This window comes from Carassius carassius, chromosome 27 (genome assembly GCF_963082965.1).
Source record: "Carassius carassius chromosome 27, fCarCar2.1, whole genome shotgun sequence".
Lineage (NCBI taxonomy): Eukaryota > Metazoa > Chordata > Actinopteri > Cypriniformes > Cyprinidae > Carassius > Carassius carassius.
The window spans coordinates 11448505-11467165 of record NC_081781.1 but is presented as its reverse complement, the minus strand read 5'-3'; the positions used below and the strand labels follow the sequence as shown (position 1 = coordinate 11467165).

The following is an 18661-nucleotide window of genomic DNA, read 5'->3' as shown; positions in this document are numbered from 1 at the left end:
CTATTGTTCCTTTTCATACTGCATTATAATAACACTGATATCTTTCTTTGTCTTTCTCCATCCTCTTTTTCAGGATGACCTGGACCCGTTTCAGGATCTATTGGAAGAGCAGCAGTATTCAGGAGACGTGCCTCTCCCCAGTCCCAAACACAAATATGCTCCCTGCAAAGAGAGCAAGAAGGAGCTCCTCACGTAAGCATCTGCACTGGATCAGGATTATCTCTTCTTGTTGACCTTGTAGCATGATTTTTTATTATCATTACTGTGTGTCCATTGATATAAGAAATGAATAGTTCAGCTAGAATGCATTAAATTGATCAAAAGTTTATTTTTTTTACAATGTTATTTTTTAATTCATCAAAGAATCCTAAAAACAAATGTTCCTATAGAATATTAATATTAACTATTTTTAGTATTGACAATGATTAATTTTTTTTTTTTAATAATTAAACTATTATTAAAGTAATATAAAATTAAATAGTTCACTGAAATGTTTTATTTATATTGTGCTGCATATCATTCTGGGCTTACTATATAAGCAAAAGCTTTTATTAATGTATGGTTTTTGTAAAAATGCACTATTGGCAGGCAGCCATGATAAATGAATTCAAGATCAAGTCAGTATTATTGGGCTGGTCATTTGATCTTAGCATCCATGTACAATAAAACAACATTTTTTAGCCTACTATTAAAAATGTAAACTTTAATACGTTTAAAGTTGTTGTTTCGAAAGTACAATTCATTTATTTGCATATAAAACTTTTTAATGATAAAAGTGACCCTGAGTGCACCTTAGTAGCTTTAATAATGCAGCTGTAGTAAACCATGCTTCATGCTTCTAAAATCCTCTCTTAAGGCTATCAAGCTGCCAACTGGCTGACAAGGGCATGCGTGGTATGATGACATCTAACTCCCAGGATCTGAAGTAAGCCCTCATGCTCTCATGTTTACACAGCACCTCAGTTGACCCTCAAAATGAGGTCTGTCTGAGGTTGTGCTAATCTGTTTCATGTTTTCATTGCTTGCAGGTGTCCCACTCCTGGCTGTGATGGCTCTGGGCATATCACAGGCAACTACGCCTCACACAGAAGGTGAAGACTCACAAATATGCGCATTAAAATTTTGATTTAATACTTCATATAATGTTTTTGCCACCTGTGAATTCAAAGAAGTGCAATGAGAAGCCCTTGGCATTTTTTGGTAAATGTGTTTCTTGCTCTGAAGTCTGTCAGGTTGTCCCCGGGCAAAGAAGAGTGGTATTAAAATAATGCACAGTAAGGAGGACAAGGATGACCAGGAGCCAATCAGGTGCATTTTTTAAATTCCTTCAACTATCCAAAGTAACTTAAAGTTGAATTTTGTAACTTACGGGAGGACTAAGGTTAAAATCAGCCAGTTACTGAGGACAATTGCAGAAGGAACTTTACTATGTGTGTGTGAACTCGTATCTGCTGTGCCCAATGTCTTTAGGTGTCCTGTGCCAGGCTGTGATGGCCAGGGTCATGTGACAGGAAAGTATGCATCCCACCGCAGTGCATCCGGCTGCCCGCTGGCCGCCAAGCGTCAGAAAGATGGTTATGTGAACGGAGCGCCTTTCTCCTGGAAGTCTGGCAAGACAGACGGCATGACCTGCCCCACCCCAGGCTGTGATGGCTCAGGCCACGTCAGTGGCAGCTTTCTCACCCACCGGAGGTACATGAGCATGTGTGTGTGTGAGCGTTTCTTAGCCAGGCCACTTTATACCAAGAAATCAGTTTCTTAATCAGTATTTAATGAGGGTTTTTTAAGTTTATGGTTCAAACAAAAACAATTAGCCAGTGGAGTAAGAAATATTCTATAAAACATACAATTGCCATGGTAAATTGTGTTTTAGAATGTTTAGATATTTTACTTTAAAATAAGACAAAGATGCAGATTAGTATGCACTTTTAAATACTTTGAAGCAATAAACATATGTGAATCAGTTAATGTTTTAATGCAGCAGACGTATTTTATACATACATTCTTAAAGCCAGAGGAAAGGATTTCATTTCGAAAAGTAAATCAATTTAAGCCAATAAATAAATTAAAGTATGCACAATAATGCACAATTATGTTTTCTTAACCATGACAAATTATGTAAATTTTTTTAATGAGCAGAATGTTTAAATTGGAGTGAAAATGTATTATTATTTGTCAGTGCCAGTAGCCTTGTGGTTAGACAGTGTGTCGACATATACCTCGTCCTGAATTCAGTTCCCGCCTTTAGGTTCTTTGTCAATCCCACTCCCCTCTCTCCAACACTTTCCTGACACCGCTCCACTGTCCTCTCTCATTAAATACATAAAAAAAACATAAATATAATTCTTTTTTTGTACATCTGTAGTCTGTCCGGTTGTCCCCGTGCCACATCTGCTATGAAGAAGGCAAGGATGACCGGGGTTGAAATGCTCACAATCAAGCAGAGAGCAAGTAAAGGCATGTCATTTTTTATTAAATAAATTACTATAGAAATTCAATTCATTTTACTTGCCATCAGTGGCATTTTTCACAGTGAACTTCCCAATGTTCCCTTCCAGGCATAGAAAATGATGAGGAGATTAAACAACTGGATGAGGAAATCAAAGACCTGAACGAATCGAACAATCAAGTAGAGTCAGACATGATAAAATTAAGGACTCAAGTAAGAGCAGTTGCCATCTGTCACATCAGGCTTTGGCCATGTGTTCAGTCACAGAGATGCATTTGTCTCTCTCTCTCCCTCCTCCCAGATCACCACCATGGAGACTAACCTGAAGTCCATCGAGGAGGAAAACAAGGCCATTGAGCAGCAGAACGACTCGCTGCTGCACGAGCTCGCCAACCTCAGCCAGTCGCTCATCAACAGTCTTGCCAACATCCAGCTTCCACACATGGTAAGTGCCAACAGACACGAGGCCTCACATGCACTCTTAAAAATAAAGTTTCCGAAACACTTACACCATAGAAGAACCGTTTTGGGTTTCTTAAAGAACCTCTCAGTTATTATTCTATAGAACCTTTTTCCATTATAAAGAACCTATTGTTTAATGGTTCAACGGATTTTAAAAGTTCTTCATGGAACCATTAATGCAGACATAGAACCTTTATTTTTAAGAGTGTAAGAGAGTAGTACAAAAGTCAGGATAAAAATGTTTCATAGTTACTTACAATCGTAAAAATCTGAATTAATTCAAAATAGTTCAATTCAATTTGTTAATATATCACCTACAGTACAATACATGTTTATCTGCTTAAAATAGTCTTTTAGACTATAGACTGCCTCTTGTTGAAAGCCAGGGCCTGAGTCTGCATTTCAGATGCTATCAGTAGGGATGAAAATACGGTTTCTATTGTTTCTCCCATCTGCTTCTTTATGTCTGTTGTTGAGTTCCTCGCAGTTCCATATGCTTCTGTGCTGAGGTCACTCCCTTTTACCGACCATTGTAGAAAAACAACCTCCACTCCAACAACTGCTTTTCAGTTGAGTAACAACATGGCCGCCGGCTGAGGATCAGATTCTCCCACACGATCGAGTCACAAACACACGATTGGACAAGCCCCATTCAAATGTGGCGGCCATGTTAGTAAACAACTGAAACACGTCGTCTTGAATATGGCTCCTGAATTCTCCACCCCCACTGTCGATGGATGCTATTTAGAGTGCGCACGAGGGGTCGTCAAGCTTCACTAACATCAGACGACTGTTGCCTGTTCATGTGTCATGCCGCTCAAGTAGAACTTGGTTGTAAAGTCAAGTATGTCGGTTTTATTGAGACCACTGACCTCTGGCTTTTAGCCAGGCTAATAGTCTTTTCTCTACACCTCTCCCTTCTGTAGAAACCGATGCCACTGAAAGAGGCCCCTGTTAAAAATTACTGCTGTTTACAGATGCCCCACAGAGTAAGAGATTCATTTTCCATAGTCTAACTTCTTACTCCTTCTCCTCACTATCATTTTCCTCCCCCCTAGCCCTCCCCCTTTTGTAACACACAGTACGATGTGTATGCATCACGAAGGTCCATAGAGTGTATCAGTGCCACACATATTGACATAATCCACTTCAGGGAGTAGCGATAAGAAAGCTGGGGTTGCAATATGAGCCATATTTATTTATGTTATTATCGTAAAACACATTATTTTATCAGGCACAGTGATGCTCATCGATATCTGTCTGCTATTCATGCCGATCTGTTTGATATCACTTGTGAATGCCAGTATTACCTACATACTCATGAGCATGAAACTCACACCAGTGCATGCATACATAATGTATGTGCATATTTCTTTTTTGTTATCCATCTGATATATATTTTTAGAAACAGTATAGTAGTCGTACGCTTGTTTTAGTGACCATTTTAATGTGATTGGTCAAGCCCTGCATTTAAAGAGAAGAGATGCATTTTCTCTAAAACCCTAACTTTTATTTAGCTTTAAAGGCAGTTTTGTGGTATCATTCCTTCCTAAATATATCCTGTTTCCCCTTCCCTTTCTGTCTTAATCTTTGATTGTGTGTTTGATTGAACATATTAGGCTTGATTTGTTTTTTTCGACCTCCAATGATGCCGATCTGTTCCACAGGAGCCGATGAACGAGCAAAACTTTGACACTTATGTGAGCACTTTGACAGATATGTACACTCACCAGGACCAGTACCAGAGCCCGGAGAACAAGGCCCTCTTGGAGAACATAAAGCAAGCGGTTCAAGGCATCCAAGTGTAGCTTTGAGACTGGCTATTATTGGCCGAGTAATGGGGTCATGTGATCAGAGCGTTAAGAAACAAAAGAAACCCATCATGTAAAAAGTATGGATAACTAGTATGATTTTTTTTTTGCTGCTGTAATTTATTGTATTATTTGGCATTATTTATGATTCTGTTATGCTTTTGACAAAAAAAAATACATAACTTATTTCTTGCTTTGCTTTAAGATGACGACTACCAATGGCAAATGTTTTGAGGAACATTCATGTTTTGTACATTTTTCATATGACCTGACATAATGTGATGTACTGTTTATAGCTGCTAATGTATGCACATTTTAGTGTATATGTATTTATTAATTGTAAACAAAAACCATCCATTATTTTAAATCTAAAGAGGTGCCGAGGGGATGCATTGAGGGAATGTAAGGGCAATCAGCTTCAAACTTGAGCTTCTCTTTATGGAGCTAATGGGAACTAATGTGCTGTGCAGGCTGTTCAATGGGTGTACAGAGGTACATTTCTTTGGTAAAAATATTTAGAAACGTTGTCTTTTGGTTCCAAAATCATATTTATAGTGGTCAGTGTGGGCACTCTAATACAGTATGCGTATTGTTTTTATTTTTGCTTGTTAGTTTTTTCTTCTTCTTTTTTTTTCTCTCGTTTTAATTCCCGAAATAGATGGAAAAATTGAAAAACAAAATAATTGTGAATGCAAACATCATGACACGGAAACTCACTGGTGTAAATCCCAAGAAGTATTTTCAAAGTCCATTCTCTAAATGTAACGGCCGGCTGGTTGAGGCCAATAACTACAGAAAATTTCAAGGAGACAATCCAACATTAATTCTTAATTTAATGATCGTAAAATGTAAGTGGTAGTATGATAGAATATCAGCAATATATGATAACGAATCAATCATTTATTTAGATATGGGATGCAAAAGTTTGGGTATATGCAATTTCTTATTCTTACCATGGTAGAAAGCTGATGAATCTTTTTACTAAATGTAAAGTATTAAGTTTTATATAAATCTTTTAATACAGTCATGTTTTAGGGTTTAAACATGGGTGATCAAGTCCAAAAGGATGAATGCATTATGATTTCACATTTCTCATGTTCGATTTTGCACAGGGACACCTTTGTTTCCATGTTTTGGTGTTTTTATTTGTTTCAGGAGACCAAGGAGGTGCCCAGACGTTTGAATTGTGGGAAGTTTTCTTTTCTTTTGAAGGAAGTAAATCTGTGTGTGAATGTTAGTTTATCAGTGTGCTGGATATACAGGGTTAATGTCACCATCCATACATAGTAATGGAGCACTTGTCTTGTAGATTTTGTCCAAACAATCATGTAAAGATTCATCTGGTCACGAGTGCACAACAAATATGACTATATCAGCAATGCAAGCTCATCATATTACAATTAGTGAACTCCAATCAGTTATATACAGTATTAAGAGAGGTCAGCTTGCCTTCTGTGGTAACCTGCGATTCACTTTCATCGCTTATTTTTTTACGTTTCTGAGAAATCAGCGGCACTTTAAGCTCTAAAAATTATGGAAATTGAAGCAGGAAGCATTTTTGATAATTAAACGATGAAACGGCGTGGCACGGGTCAAGATTACAGTTGCGCGTGGGCAGTTTCAGTCGTTTAGAGAGTGGTTTACTGACATGACCAGTTCATATTGCTCCATAATATCTTAAGGATATGTACAGTTATAGTCTGGGATCCCCCCTTTCATCTTTATTTAGTCAAAGCCTGTTCAAAGCATCAAGCAAATTCACAAATAGGGCTGATTTTCAGTGGCGGATTTTAAAGTTGTTTGTATTTATCGAGCATGAGTCGAAACTGTCACAGTGATTTTTTTGTGTGAAATGACTCTGGTTGTTGCTGATGCTCTATGTGGGGCTTTGTTCCAGAAATCTATGATTTTGTATTATTATTACGACTAGCATTATGTTTTCCAAGAGCTCATGCAAATGGTGCTAGTCACTCTTATTTATCATTCTGTAATATCCAGACATCTCTTCCCCAACCACAGCACATTTCTCTCTCTGAAAGCTTTGTGTATGCAGCTTATTTCCAAGATAGTAACGCTTTTAACACACTGATAGCAAAATACAATATCCTCCCATTCACTCTCATAACTGATTTGACAGGAAAAGGGATTTTAAGCACAATTCCGCTGCTCATTTTCAGTTGGCACATATTGTACTATCTACTTCAAATGGTTATCTGTGACTATTTAAATAGAAAACTCTATCTATGGTGTCACATGCTTGAATGCAGAATACTTTTCTTATTAATAATTGTGAAATCATCAGGTTACAAGTTTCCATTTCAAATGGATTTTAATTAACCATTTTAAACCAGGATTTTTCTATAAAAAAAAAGAAAGAAAGAAGCATAGCTTTCTTAATGTCTCTTGCTCTCTTCCTCTATCCAGCTCTTTAGCTATCGTTTTCTCTCGTTTTATTTTTCAACCACATGGCATGGTTTCTGTTGGTATGATACTTGTTTTGCTCTAAGATCACAAGTTGCAGTGATATTTCATTTTGAAATTGTGAAATTTGTACAATTTTTATCATGCTGGTGTTGACATCTCTTACTCAATAAAACTTGTGTTGCCACATTACATGTCCCTTTTATTCAACATATGTTCGCAATGACTTTTTAAAAATTATGTTACATCATCATCTGATTTGTATCAAGGAGGTCTATGATACCTGGAGCAAAAAATCTCAGTGGCAGTTGCCTGTAAGTATAGTATGTGATCGGCTATCATCTTTGCTTATGGGCGTACATGTCATGGGACCAGGGGCGTTGGACTGGGGGTAAAACCAGTATTGATTACAAGGGCCCCAAAGGAAGAGAGGGCCCTTGAAAAGTCTGGAATTATTTTGTCAGAATCAAATGCTTTTGAATGACAAAATGATGACACAGGCCCTTTGCAATCATGATGATAGCCTACTAAACCAGTTAGATATCTTGTTAATTCTCTTACCATTGTGAAGCTATGTAGTCTACACAAATAATAGTCTTTGATATGTCATACCCTTAATATAAATTTGATAGAAATAGAAATAAAAAATTACAACATTGGCATATAGAAGAGTAGACCGTAGGACCTACTACATAACAGGAATGAACCAGACACGTAAGTTTACCCTCTTTTAGTTAAAGTTAAATAGTAAACTACAAAGACTTACTTGTATTTTATGTTTTTGAAATGTACATCTTCAAGAAGTCAAATTCGTGATTTTTTTTGTCATAGAGTTATTTCTAAATTATAACTACACTGAGACTCCAGCAGGACAACCATCAAGCATCTTGACAATGACCTTTTTAATATTCATGAGCTAAGGCGAGCTCCAGGTCTAATAGGCCTACCTGCAGAGAGCTATCTGTTAGGATTCCCATTTGTCCTAATGGCATGAGGGACTGACTAACTGCAGAAATCAGACAGAGCAGACACATCTCGAACCGCCGGTTGTTTCAACATACTGTAGTTTAGTGGCACAACTTCACAAGCACAAGTCCATAATGAACCCATGTGTAATGCCGTGGACAGCCGCCAGGGTGCGCAAGTTTCCAGCTTAAAGTCACATGACACAAACTGAAGATGTCTGCGACGGAGGAGGAAACGGAACTCGGAGATCTACTGATCCAAAACTTGGAAAACAGTGGTGTTTTGAATAAAATTAAGGTATTTTCCTGTCTGTTTCGAAACCCTTTTTAAAGTCTTTATGAGGTTGGAGTAATCTCTGTCTCGTGTGGGAAATATTGTATACTCTAAGTGCAATGTTTGTTAGCATAGCACAGTGATGCTAAAGTTGTTATGGGCAACAAATGGGCAACAGCCACTGGTGTGACAACACTGGGTTATGATACTGATCTTATAAAACCTGTTTTCCCTCATACAACTAAAAATGAGACATACAGTGTCATTGTTTATCTTGGCTGTATCAAAGCAAAGCCTGTTTTCTAGTTAACAGGCAAAGCTGCAAAGTCTTGGTTTATTTTATTTTGATAAGGTGTAGTACTCACAGGAAGACATCTAAAATGACCAGACCACAAGTAAACTGGTTTAACCTGTAATATGATGCCTTTACGCAGCTGCAATTATGCCGTATTTGTTCATAAAAGTGTTTCTCTGTTGACTCTGCAGATTCAGTAACATATCTGAGTTTATCTGACTTTGTTCTGATCCACTGTATGAGTCCTTTTGGTGCTGTACTGTTATAAATATGTCTCAATAAAGGACAAATGAAGTGATTATAGATCTCTTTTTTGGGGGGGGGTGTTACAGGCAGAGCTACGTGCAGCTGTTTTTCTTGCCTTAGAAGAGCAAGACAAAGTTGGGGTAATTATAAATAGTTGTAATGTCTTTTTTAGACAATTCATCATAAATTGTATATTTTGCTGATCAAATGCAGTTATGTTAACTGTATGTTTTTGCATGATCTTTGAATAGAACAAAACACCTCTTGTGAATGAAAACCTCAAAAAGTCCTTAAACACAAAGAATGGTAAGTATGAATTCCATAAAAAGGCATTTCGTTGTTAGTTTTATTTCTGTCTTGTTTTGATTTGATGATGTTTTGGGTTGTAATGCACTACACACTTTTTAAAATCTGGACAGATTTAGACTAGGCATCATACAAATGCAAACTTGCAAATGGTCATAGATAAAATTGGACATCATACACTAAATGACTCTTTGCTAGGGGGTGCATGAGAAATTACAATATGTGTTCTTAAATCAACTCAAAATATGAAACGTGTTAAATATACTCTAAATCGATGGAATCATAGCCTGAAACTAAAACATCAGTGCCTATCATACACTACATTTTTTTCTATGAATTTATTTATTCATTTGTTTTATTTTGACCTGATGTTTTGCTTGCATTTCTAAATGTTTGCTTTGGAAAATTGTCTTGCTCTTCTTGCAGGTCGCTTGGTCGCAGGTCTTGTAACTGACTTCCTGCAAGTCTTTAATTTAGACTTCACCCTTGCAGTGTTTCAAACTGAAATTAGTACGGTATGTCAGTGTTATATGATGTACAACACTGTAAGTGATACACAGTTTGAAGCTGTCATTCAGAAAATCATGTAAATGTTTTTTGATTGGTTGATTTGAATGTGTTATGCTCTGTCCTCTGTGACCTCAAATCTCTTTCATCTGAACTAACATACCCTATGTGTTATTCAGCTCAATGGGCTTGACAGTAGTGAAACTCTTTTTAAAGAGCTTGGTATATCAGAAATGGCGGTGAATAAAAACACCCCTCTCCTGCTTGAGTGCATAAAAGACAAGGCAAAAACAAAGACAAAGACAAGACCTCCGTTTTCACAGAGGTGATTTTTGATGCTCTGCATTTTAACCCGATCAAAGGAATTCACATCTTTCAGATAGTATGTCTTTCTTTTCTCAGGGTGATCGGTTAATTGAGAGAACTTTTCCCAAGGTACTTTACCACCACTGCTGGCTGGCTCAGGCACAGTCCATGTTATCTGTGTCGATATCTCTGTAACTGTTTTTGCACCCACACATACAGTAAGCACAGGTGGGGTTGATCCACTCTCAAAAAACAGATCCAGTCCCAGACTTGTAATAGTGCTAACCCACTTATTTCACTTGTGGTTGGAGAGCACATCTCGGGGTTGATTCGTATCACTAGTTTACCCACACATCACAAACCCCAAGCAACTATTCAGGTCACACAAGGGAAGGATGATGTAAATGAACCTCTTTAAGTGGTGCTGCAAAAAAAGGTTTTCCTGTAAAGATACCTGTGCAAAACAAGCTTGTCCTACTTCTAGATATTTTGTCTTGTTTTGTGGGCACCTTACGTTTTATTGGTTTAATCAAGCTCTTGACTGCTGTACATTGTGATATCCTGTCTAGTTCGTAAGTGCACAAGCTGAACACAGATGTCTCAAACGTGTGGTGTATAAAATTTGTATAAATAAAAAAATATGTAAAATATTACATGAATCAGGGAATTTTCAATAATAAAGGACTGCTACAATGATTTTATTCTGAGTGTAATCTGCAATAATTGTAGTAATGTTTGTAAATGGTTTTTAGGAATTGTTGCCCCATCAAATTGCTGATGCCTGCAAAAGATTTGACAGCCATGACAAGGTAACATTTTATTCAACATTAAAAAAAAAAAATGTTTCTTTTTTATTATTGATTAAATAATAATTAATGCAATATGCCATACAATTTATAATTGTAAATATTAAAGTACTGCTATTTTGAAATTAATATTCATTAGTTATCTGCTTATTAATTGTATTATTCTTTTGGTCATAAATCTTTAGAATTATTATATAATAATACATTGGTAATGAATAACCAAATGATTAGTTAAATATATATATATATATAAAACCCTTTTATGAGTAATTTATATCTTTTGATTTGACTTCACAGAACAGAAGTGGCGAGATCAACAGAGAAGCCGTTATTGGAATTTTCACTGATCTTTTTCCCCAGTTCAGCAGGTTTGTTTCAGCACTTTGAATGCCACGAACTCTAGGAAATGTACTGGTTTTGAAACCCTCATATATGTAATGACTGAAAGTGTGTACATCTCCCCACACTGTTGGTTTGCTCTTCTATAATCTTCTCTGGTTGAGGTTCATGATGCTGTGGTCATGTTCTTTCTCAAAACTTGTGTACGGAACGTGTGTATTTCTACACGCAAGCCTAAATAAAGGTCTCTTAACAAAAGATCATTATTAAAGATCAGTTTCAGTTGATTGTATTTCATGCACTGTAGCTTTAGCCATTGTGGTTGCAGTTCCTATGAATGGTCATAAATTTCATTAATGTGTGTTTTTTATCTGCAAATAAAAAGAAACATGCTGGACAGTTACGTCACTGAGGAATTTAGAGCCAAAGGCAAGAACACAAGTAAGATTAAGTCTCTGTGATTTTTTTTATTTTATTTTATTTTTTCAGTTTTCAATCATGTTAGGGATGCAAATTTTATATGTCTGGTAAACTGCAGTAGTTGCTAATAAAATTTTGTCTTCCACTTCTTTCTTAACTTTACTTAGCTGTAGACTTCCAGGACTTCTTGGGAATGTACAAATGCTTTTTCATTCAGTGTCGGAGTGTGGTGAGCAGCCTTGAACATATTCTGATTTCTTTCAGCAATCCCTTTTTGTGATTTCAGTACTGAGGCATGTAATATTGTTTACAGGTTTCCAGTGAGAGTAGCGATGCACTTTACACTTCAAGTAAAACCTCTGAAGATAAAATCATTTCTTCTTCCACCAAGGTAAACTGATTTCCTGTCTTTCTTTGTTTTTGTTTCTCTTTCTCCGGTTATCTTTCTCTCACACACACACTTTCCTCTCACCTTCTGTCAAGATTATAATCTCTGATAGCTTTATGAATATCAGATATGAGTTATTTTTATCATGTCTAGTATTCTATATTTCAGCTGTATATGTTAAAAAATAATAATAATAATAAACCACAAAGCCACAGCTGGCTTTTGTTGGCCTGTTTATATTCAAAACCTGCAATATGTTAATAAAAATGTATGTTTTATAGTATGCACAATTTTCATCCATTCTAATTTCATTTCATCCCATCTCCTTAAATTGAACCCCAGAGCATCATTAGTTTTTATGAATAGAAGATGTGTGTAGTTTTGGGTAGCTGTGTTTCCTGCGTTTGATTTATCTGCATATCTTATGCATATCGTGGGTTATATCTTAGATGTTGGATGATACACAGTAGCAATTTCATGAAGTCATTGTAGTTTGACTCACAAAGGGGGAAGGGGTTTTACCAAAGCGTAGGCAGTAGTTCCTTTGACCCACAACAAAATGATTGTTTTAAATTTAGCTGCTTGTATTATGTACTTACCTATGCCTTCATAACATTTATAAAAAAAGATCATCATTCGTTTATAAGAAATATATTTAGGAATTATTTGACATTCACTATATTTATTCCACATACCATACCATTGAGAATTGCAAATATTTTAACACCATTTAAAATTTATTGGAATTTTCATACAACCAAATGATTATTTTAGATGAAGATTCATATATATATATATATATATTTATAATTATTTTTTTTTTATTATGGATCTCAATAAACAAAACAAATAATGCTGAAAGTAATTCCATCTTCCTATGTTTCTTAAAATGACATTAAATGACTTTTATTCATTATAGTTGTTTTCTACATAATATACCATTGGGAAGTTCAAACAGACAATAATTTTGATTAAAACTGTCCAAATCTTTATGAAAGTTCTTTGAATAGACATTACTCCATTAGTCAGTATGCAATAGTTGTTTTTGTGTGTTTGTATATTACTATAACAGTTCCTCCCTTCATTGTTTTGCATTTGTTTTCATTTTGTTCACTCCAACCATATCTATGTATGATTTAGTGAGGATAGCGTGTCATTGTTGTAAAAGGTAAGCTGATTGCTGTATTCTGGTGCTCAGATACCCAGGTATAAAGGATTTGTTAAGCACAGTTCAGCGCAGAAAGAAAAGCCTGACCTAAAGGTAAAGCACATGTGCGTCGGCTCTAATACTGGAGCTTTTGATCGGCTCAACCATGTGGCTTCGTTAGTCTCGTAAATTATTTGTAAATGTGTCTATACACATTTGGCTGTTATTAGGTTTCTGCTCCTTCCCATTACTGTTATCACACGTGCAAGTTCATGTTCCAAGACAAAATGACTGCTTTGTATACAAGATAGAGATCCACAAAGCTCTTTTATGTGTAACTGTGCTAAACGTAGCCCATGGTTGAATTGGAACCATCTTAGCACTTGATATAGTAAACTCTATTGCAGAGCAGATTTAAGCTAACGCACAATACAGTCTTTTCAAAAAGATTTAAAGCAAAGATACTGACCATGCTTCTGCTAATCACCTACTAGTACTTTTGTGAAAATAAATGTATTAACACTTACTAACACCTTTTTATTAACTAGATTCAGCATGTAATGTCTAACCTCTTGTTTTTGGATATGTATACTACTTCTGAAACCATTTCGTCTCACGTAAAACTTTTCTTTTGAAAATTGTCCTATAAGTAATCAATTGATTTGTGAGTGGGTTGAATGACACAGCATTTTTCTTAACGTGGGCCAGTTTCAAAATGGGCTTTTTAACAACCTACTTTTCTTGTAACTTATGTCAGATGATCTTTGCTTTTAATCTTTTAACCATCTACTCATAATAATTCCTGGATCAATTTTACTTGAGAATGACATGTTTTAAAACCAATTTGGCAAAAGGGAACTTATTTTTCTTTGATTTGTAGTATGTTCATTATGGCACCTCACTTTCATACACATAACAGTTCATCTAAAATGAGCAGCTGTTGGTCCAAGCTGAATCGTACAAGCAGTAACTTCATATAAACAGATGATAGTTATTGATCATGCTGATTGCATCAGATGAAATATGTCACTTGTGGCAGAGTATTTTGATAATATTGTGGCGTTCCAAAAGGCCGGAGACAGAAGACCTGGTGAACCGCTGGGATCTCAGAAGAACAGAGGATCTGTTCAAGTGTCTGAAGGCACAGAGGAGGGATTAGGTGATGGGAAAAACCTCCCCACCCCACTGAGGAGAGGACTGGAGTTTGGCCTGGAGGATGAGGATGAAGGAGACTCGTTCTTTGATGATCCTCTTCCTCAACCTCAGAAGACCTATGGCTGGTAAGAATAGCTTTACTCTGAGAAATCATCAAGTATGGTTTCTCTTGTGGAACGTTAACCCTAGAAGGGACAACGTATATCCTGTGGGATACATACAGTTGAGAGGCTGTGGAAAGAGGCAAGGATAGGGTGAAAGGATGTTTGTCATGAATATTTAGATATATTGACTTTGTTCATACATTCTTTGTTTAGCTCACGGGCGGCATTTAAAACTGAATGGCAGCCTATAGAGGGAAATCTACTCAACCTCCGATAATAGTTGATCTAGTTCACATATTTGCACATGTTGGAGGGGGCTGTTGTTCAGCATTAGGTTAACATTGAAATTGTATGAATTAAATGCTTACATTCTTTGTAATCTGTCTCTAAATGTTTGTATCTCAGGGGATACGTCACCCTTTTATGGGTATAAATCAAGATATAATATATATTGGGGTGGAACGATGCATATATTGGTACCGAACCATCACGGTATGGGCATCTCGGTTCGGTGCATGAGACCTTATGACGAATACAGGCAATTCTCCTCCAATTTAGAAGGGGGTGCCCGCAGCAATTCAACGCTGTTTGATAATCAACCGCCAGCAGAATAACAGCGAATGCCACAAGTAGTGCACTTGAAAACAAAGCCCACACTAGACAGTAACCATGTGCTGACTGTCTCTCACAGAGTGACAGTGGAGTAAACTTTAAAAACTTGTGCACTCAGCTGAAATGGAGCTTTGTGCTCGTGTATCCTACCTCTCTCATTCGGCACAAATCCAAATATTCTATAATATTTCCATATTTGCGATGTAACGTATCTGAATGCTAAACTATTATTTCTTATGTAAATTATCGGCGTTGTGTTTCAGTTCCGTCAGTGACAGAAGCCGCCCACTGATGTTTGGTTTACTGTATTTTATTTTGATAATGAACCAACTGTGCTTTCAAGTTAGCAATGCTGGAACTGATGTGTGTGTGCTCTTGTTTTTGTGACATATCAGAACACAACTCTGTATAATGACATGGGTATGACACAGGTATTACAAGGAGAGGGTGACTTATGAGGACATAACCCACATCCCCATTTTTCAAAAAGATTTTTTGAGAAAGTAAAAATGCACAAAGTTTCCTGTGAGGGTTAGGTGTAGGGTTGGTGTAGGGCCATAGAATATACAGTTTGTACAGTATAAAAACCATTACGCCTATGGGATGTCCCCACTGTTCACAAAAACAAACGTGTGTGCCCGCGCCGGCGGAATCAATTCTACTGTTTCCTTACAACCGCAGAATCAACATTAAGCACTTATTGTCTTATTAATAATGCATCACTGTATAAAGGTCTGCTTTTATTTATGTACACTCACAATGAAAACAAAACATTGTGGTTTTTTAATATAAAGAAAACAAATAGGATGTCGGTTTCTGCCATTTAAACTTCCTTTCTGTAAACCAATGAAGCTTGTTCAAAAATGAACTGAAACTCAGCATACAGTCATGGCCCAAAATATGGACACCCTTGGTAAATATGATCAAAGAATGCTGTGAAAATCTGCATTGTTAATCCTTTTGATCTTTTATTTAAAATATTCACAAAAATCGAACCTTTCATTGGATAATAAGAATTTAAAATGAGGGAAATATTTTTATGAAATGTTTTTTCTGTAATACACATTGGCCATTTAAAATTCTCATTATCCAATGAAAGGTTAGTTTTTTGTGAATTTTTTAAATAAAAGTAATAATAATTTGTATTTTTTACATATAGGTGGGAAATTTTTTTATTTTTACTACTGTCTGTTCAAAATAAATGAAAAGAAAAAGACTTTTCCCTGTTGTACTGAAATCGTATCGAATTGTGAACACAGAACCGAAGTACGTGCCGAACGTGACATCCGTGTAACGTTCCACCCCTATATATATATATATATATATATATATATATAGGAAATTCACCCAATGGTTATTTTTGGTACAGTGCCCAAATAAAATCTCAAAGGGAACCACATTTTTGTAATGTCAACTTTAAAATTTTGAACATAACTTGGTTAGACATTTGGCTTAGATTTTATAGCAATGTGAAGTGCAACATATTTGATAAAGGATTTTTTTATATAAAGTAATATAAAAAATAGTATACTTCATTATCTTTACTGTAAACTTAAACTTCTATAACATTTTTTATATACTTTCTTTTTTTCAAAATGCTTTCACTTCTGCAATAATCTGCTATGTGTCTTTAACAAGAGACAAAGCGTTCAGGAATTATAACCATTTTGTAACAGATATCGACAAACAAATGTTTTGTTTTCAGTGAATTTATACCCCATAAGGGGCAACGTATCCTGGGGTATACAAACATCATGAAATCATGAAACTGTATTATTTGAGTCCCAATAAGATTGGAAATACTTATTAAATTAAATTAATTGCCTTATGTCTCTTTGTAGTAGCACCCCTTTTAGGGTTAACGTTGAAAAAGTAACAGGAAGTCTTTTTTTTTTTTTTTTGACACAATTGACAAACTGTTGGTATTGGGTTCTAGGCATGTCACTTAAAAATAGGATGAAGTAATAAATGAATAGGAAAAATTAAAATAAATAAAATTGTTTAATTACAAAAGAGAAGTGTAAATATATAAATCACTACTTAATCACAAGTAACAATGACAGTGTTTATTTAATTCATGTTTAAAATGTTAGTTAAATGCAACATTAAAGTACTACAAAAATGTACATCAATACAAATATTCCCAAGTTTGACCTGTTTAATGGCATATTATCAGTTTATATAATAATCAGTTTAGCAAAAGGATAAAGAAAAGCAATTTGTAAATGCTACATACACACACACACACATATATATATATATGTGTGTGTGTGTGTGTGTGTGAAAAAAAAATGACATTTAAGCACATTTATCACAGTCCTGGTTTGACTTTCATTGTGGGACTTTCGTTCTACTGAGAGCTTTGAAAAATTAGTGTTTCAGTTCCAACTTGTTCTACTGAGACTAAAAGAGCAAATAAAAATGAAATCATCTAAACCGCTGGCACCTTTGATTGTAATTTCAGAAGCATAGATCTGGGTTCTTCATGTTTTTGAAGCACATAACAGTAGTAAATTTTTTACTGTTTAAATATGACAGGCATCCACCCTGAAGTCATAAATGAAGTTAAAAATATAGGCCTTAAATAACTGCTCTAAGAAAAAATACAGAGAAGTGCTTTTATTTTTCTGCCCTGTATCTTCTCCTTTTCACTGTTTTCTCTTAATGCTGCACATGAAACAGTGGTTTATCTTCAGCAGATAAGCCTTATTCAGGGCAGAGGCATTCTGAAAAAAGCTATAGTCAGAAAGAGTAAGTACTTCCTGTTTTCTGAGTGTATTCGCATTTTGCTATGGTTTTGACACAGTAAAGGTCGACTTTGGGGCTTTGTTGTATGTTGCACCTTGTCCCTCTTTTGCTTTTCTCCCTCCCTCTTTCTGTAACTGTGTCTGCTCTGTATGTGTTTTCCCCCTCATGAGAAGTCAGCACTGGCAGAGGGAAGGGAGCCTGTCAGGGCGATCCTTATCCCAAATAAGGAGGGGCACTAGCCTCAATGAGTGAGTGTGCATGGAGTGATCACACTGCCATTCAAGCCTACTGCATCCATCTTAACCCATGGGTGCAAAATCGGGCTGTTTACTCCCATTGAGGCCGTTCATGTTCCTACAGAAGCAGAATACTGTGGTCAGTCCATATTTACAGTTAACTACCTTTGCATTCACACACAGTAGTTATAAATCAGAGTAACAGTCGCATTTAGTAACTGAACTGCCCTAAATTTTCAAGAGTCAACCACATTTTAGAAAACAAATTAAATAATGTCAGGATTAATAAATTATGTCTACTGTATATCTGTGTTCAGTCTTATGAACAGCCATTTTTCATATATAATTTCATCACTTTTGTTACAAGTGTAGATTGCAGCTAGGGCTTGACATTATTCGCTTATATTCATTATTTTTCAATTCATTATTTTGTGTGTTTATAAAATGTTATGAAATATTTCATTTTATCATTATTTTCGTTACTAGCATTATTTTTGTTTTCATTATTTTTCACAAATTAATTTTTTTAGCTGTTGATTCAAGGGATTATAGAAACTGTAATAAAATGATCAACAAAAAATTAAGAGTCATAAAAATATCATCAATACATTCAGTACACACACACACACACACGCAGTATATATAGATACATACATACACACAC

The 18661-nt window shown here is 35.7% G+C and overlaps 1 protein-coding gene and 1 pseudogene across 4 annotated transcripts in view; both read left to right on the top strand.

Annotated features, from left to right (window-relative positions):
• The window catches only part of myt1la (myelin transcription factor 1-like, a), a 54209-nt gene extending 48986 nt beyond the window's left edge, over nt 1-5223 (top strand). For 3 of the 4 annotated variants that reach the window (XM_059512682.1, XM_059512680.1, XM_059512681.1), the window contains 10 exons: nt 74-192; nt 857-925; nt 1029-1091; nt 1225-1308; nt 1471-1692; nt 2366-2457; nt 2559-2662; nt 2751-2894; nt 3838-3900; nt 4579-5223. In XM_059512682.1, the coding sequence (XP_059368665.1) occupies nt 74-192; nt 857-925; nt 1029-1091; nt 1225-1308; nt 1471-1692; nt 2366-2457; nt 2559-2662; nt 2751-2894; nt 3838-3900; nt 4579-4719 (1101 nt within the window). In that variant the 3' untranslated portion in view covers nt 4720-5223. The remainder of the gene's footprint in view (nt 1-73; nt 193-856; nt 926-1028; nt 1092-1224; nt 1309-1470; nt 1693-2365; nt 2458-2558; nt 2663-2750; nt 2895-3837; nt 3901-4578) is intronic. The other variant, XM_059512683.1, reaches the window with a different exon arrangement.
• A 3024-nt stretch (nt 5224-8247) lies between these two features.
• On the top strand, nt 8248-18198 carry LOC132106722 (centrosomal protein 43-like; annotated as a pseudogene).
• The last annotated feature ends 463 nt before the right edge of the window (nt 18199-18661 follow it).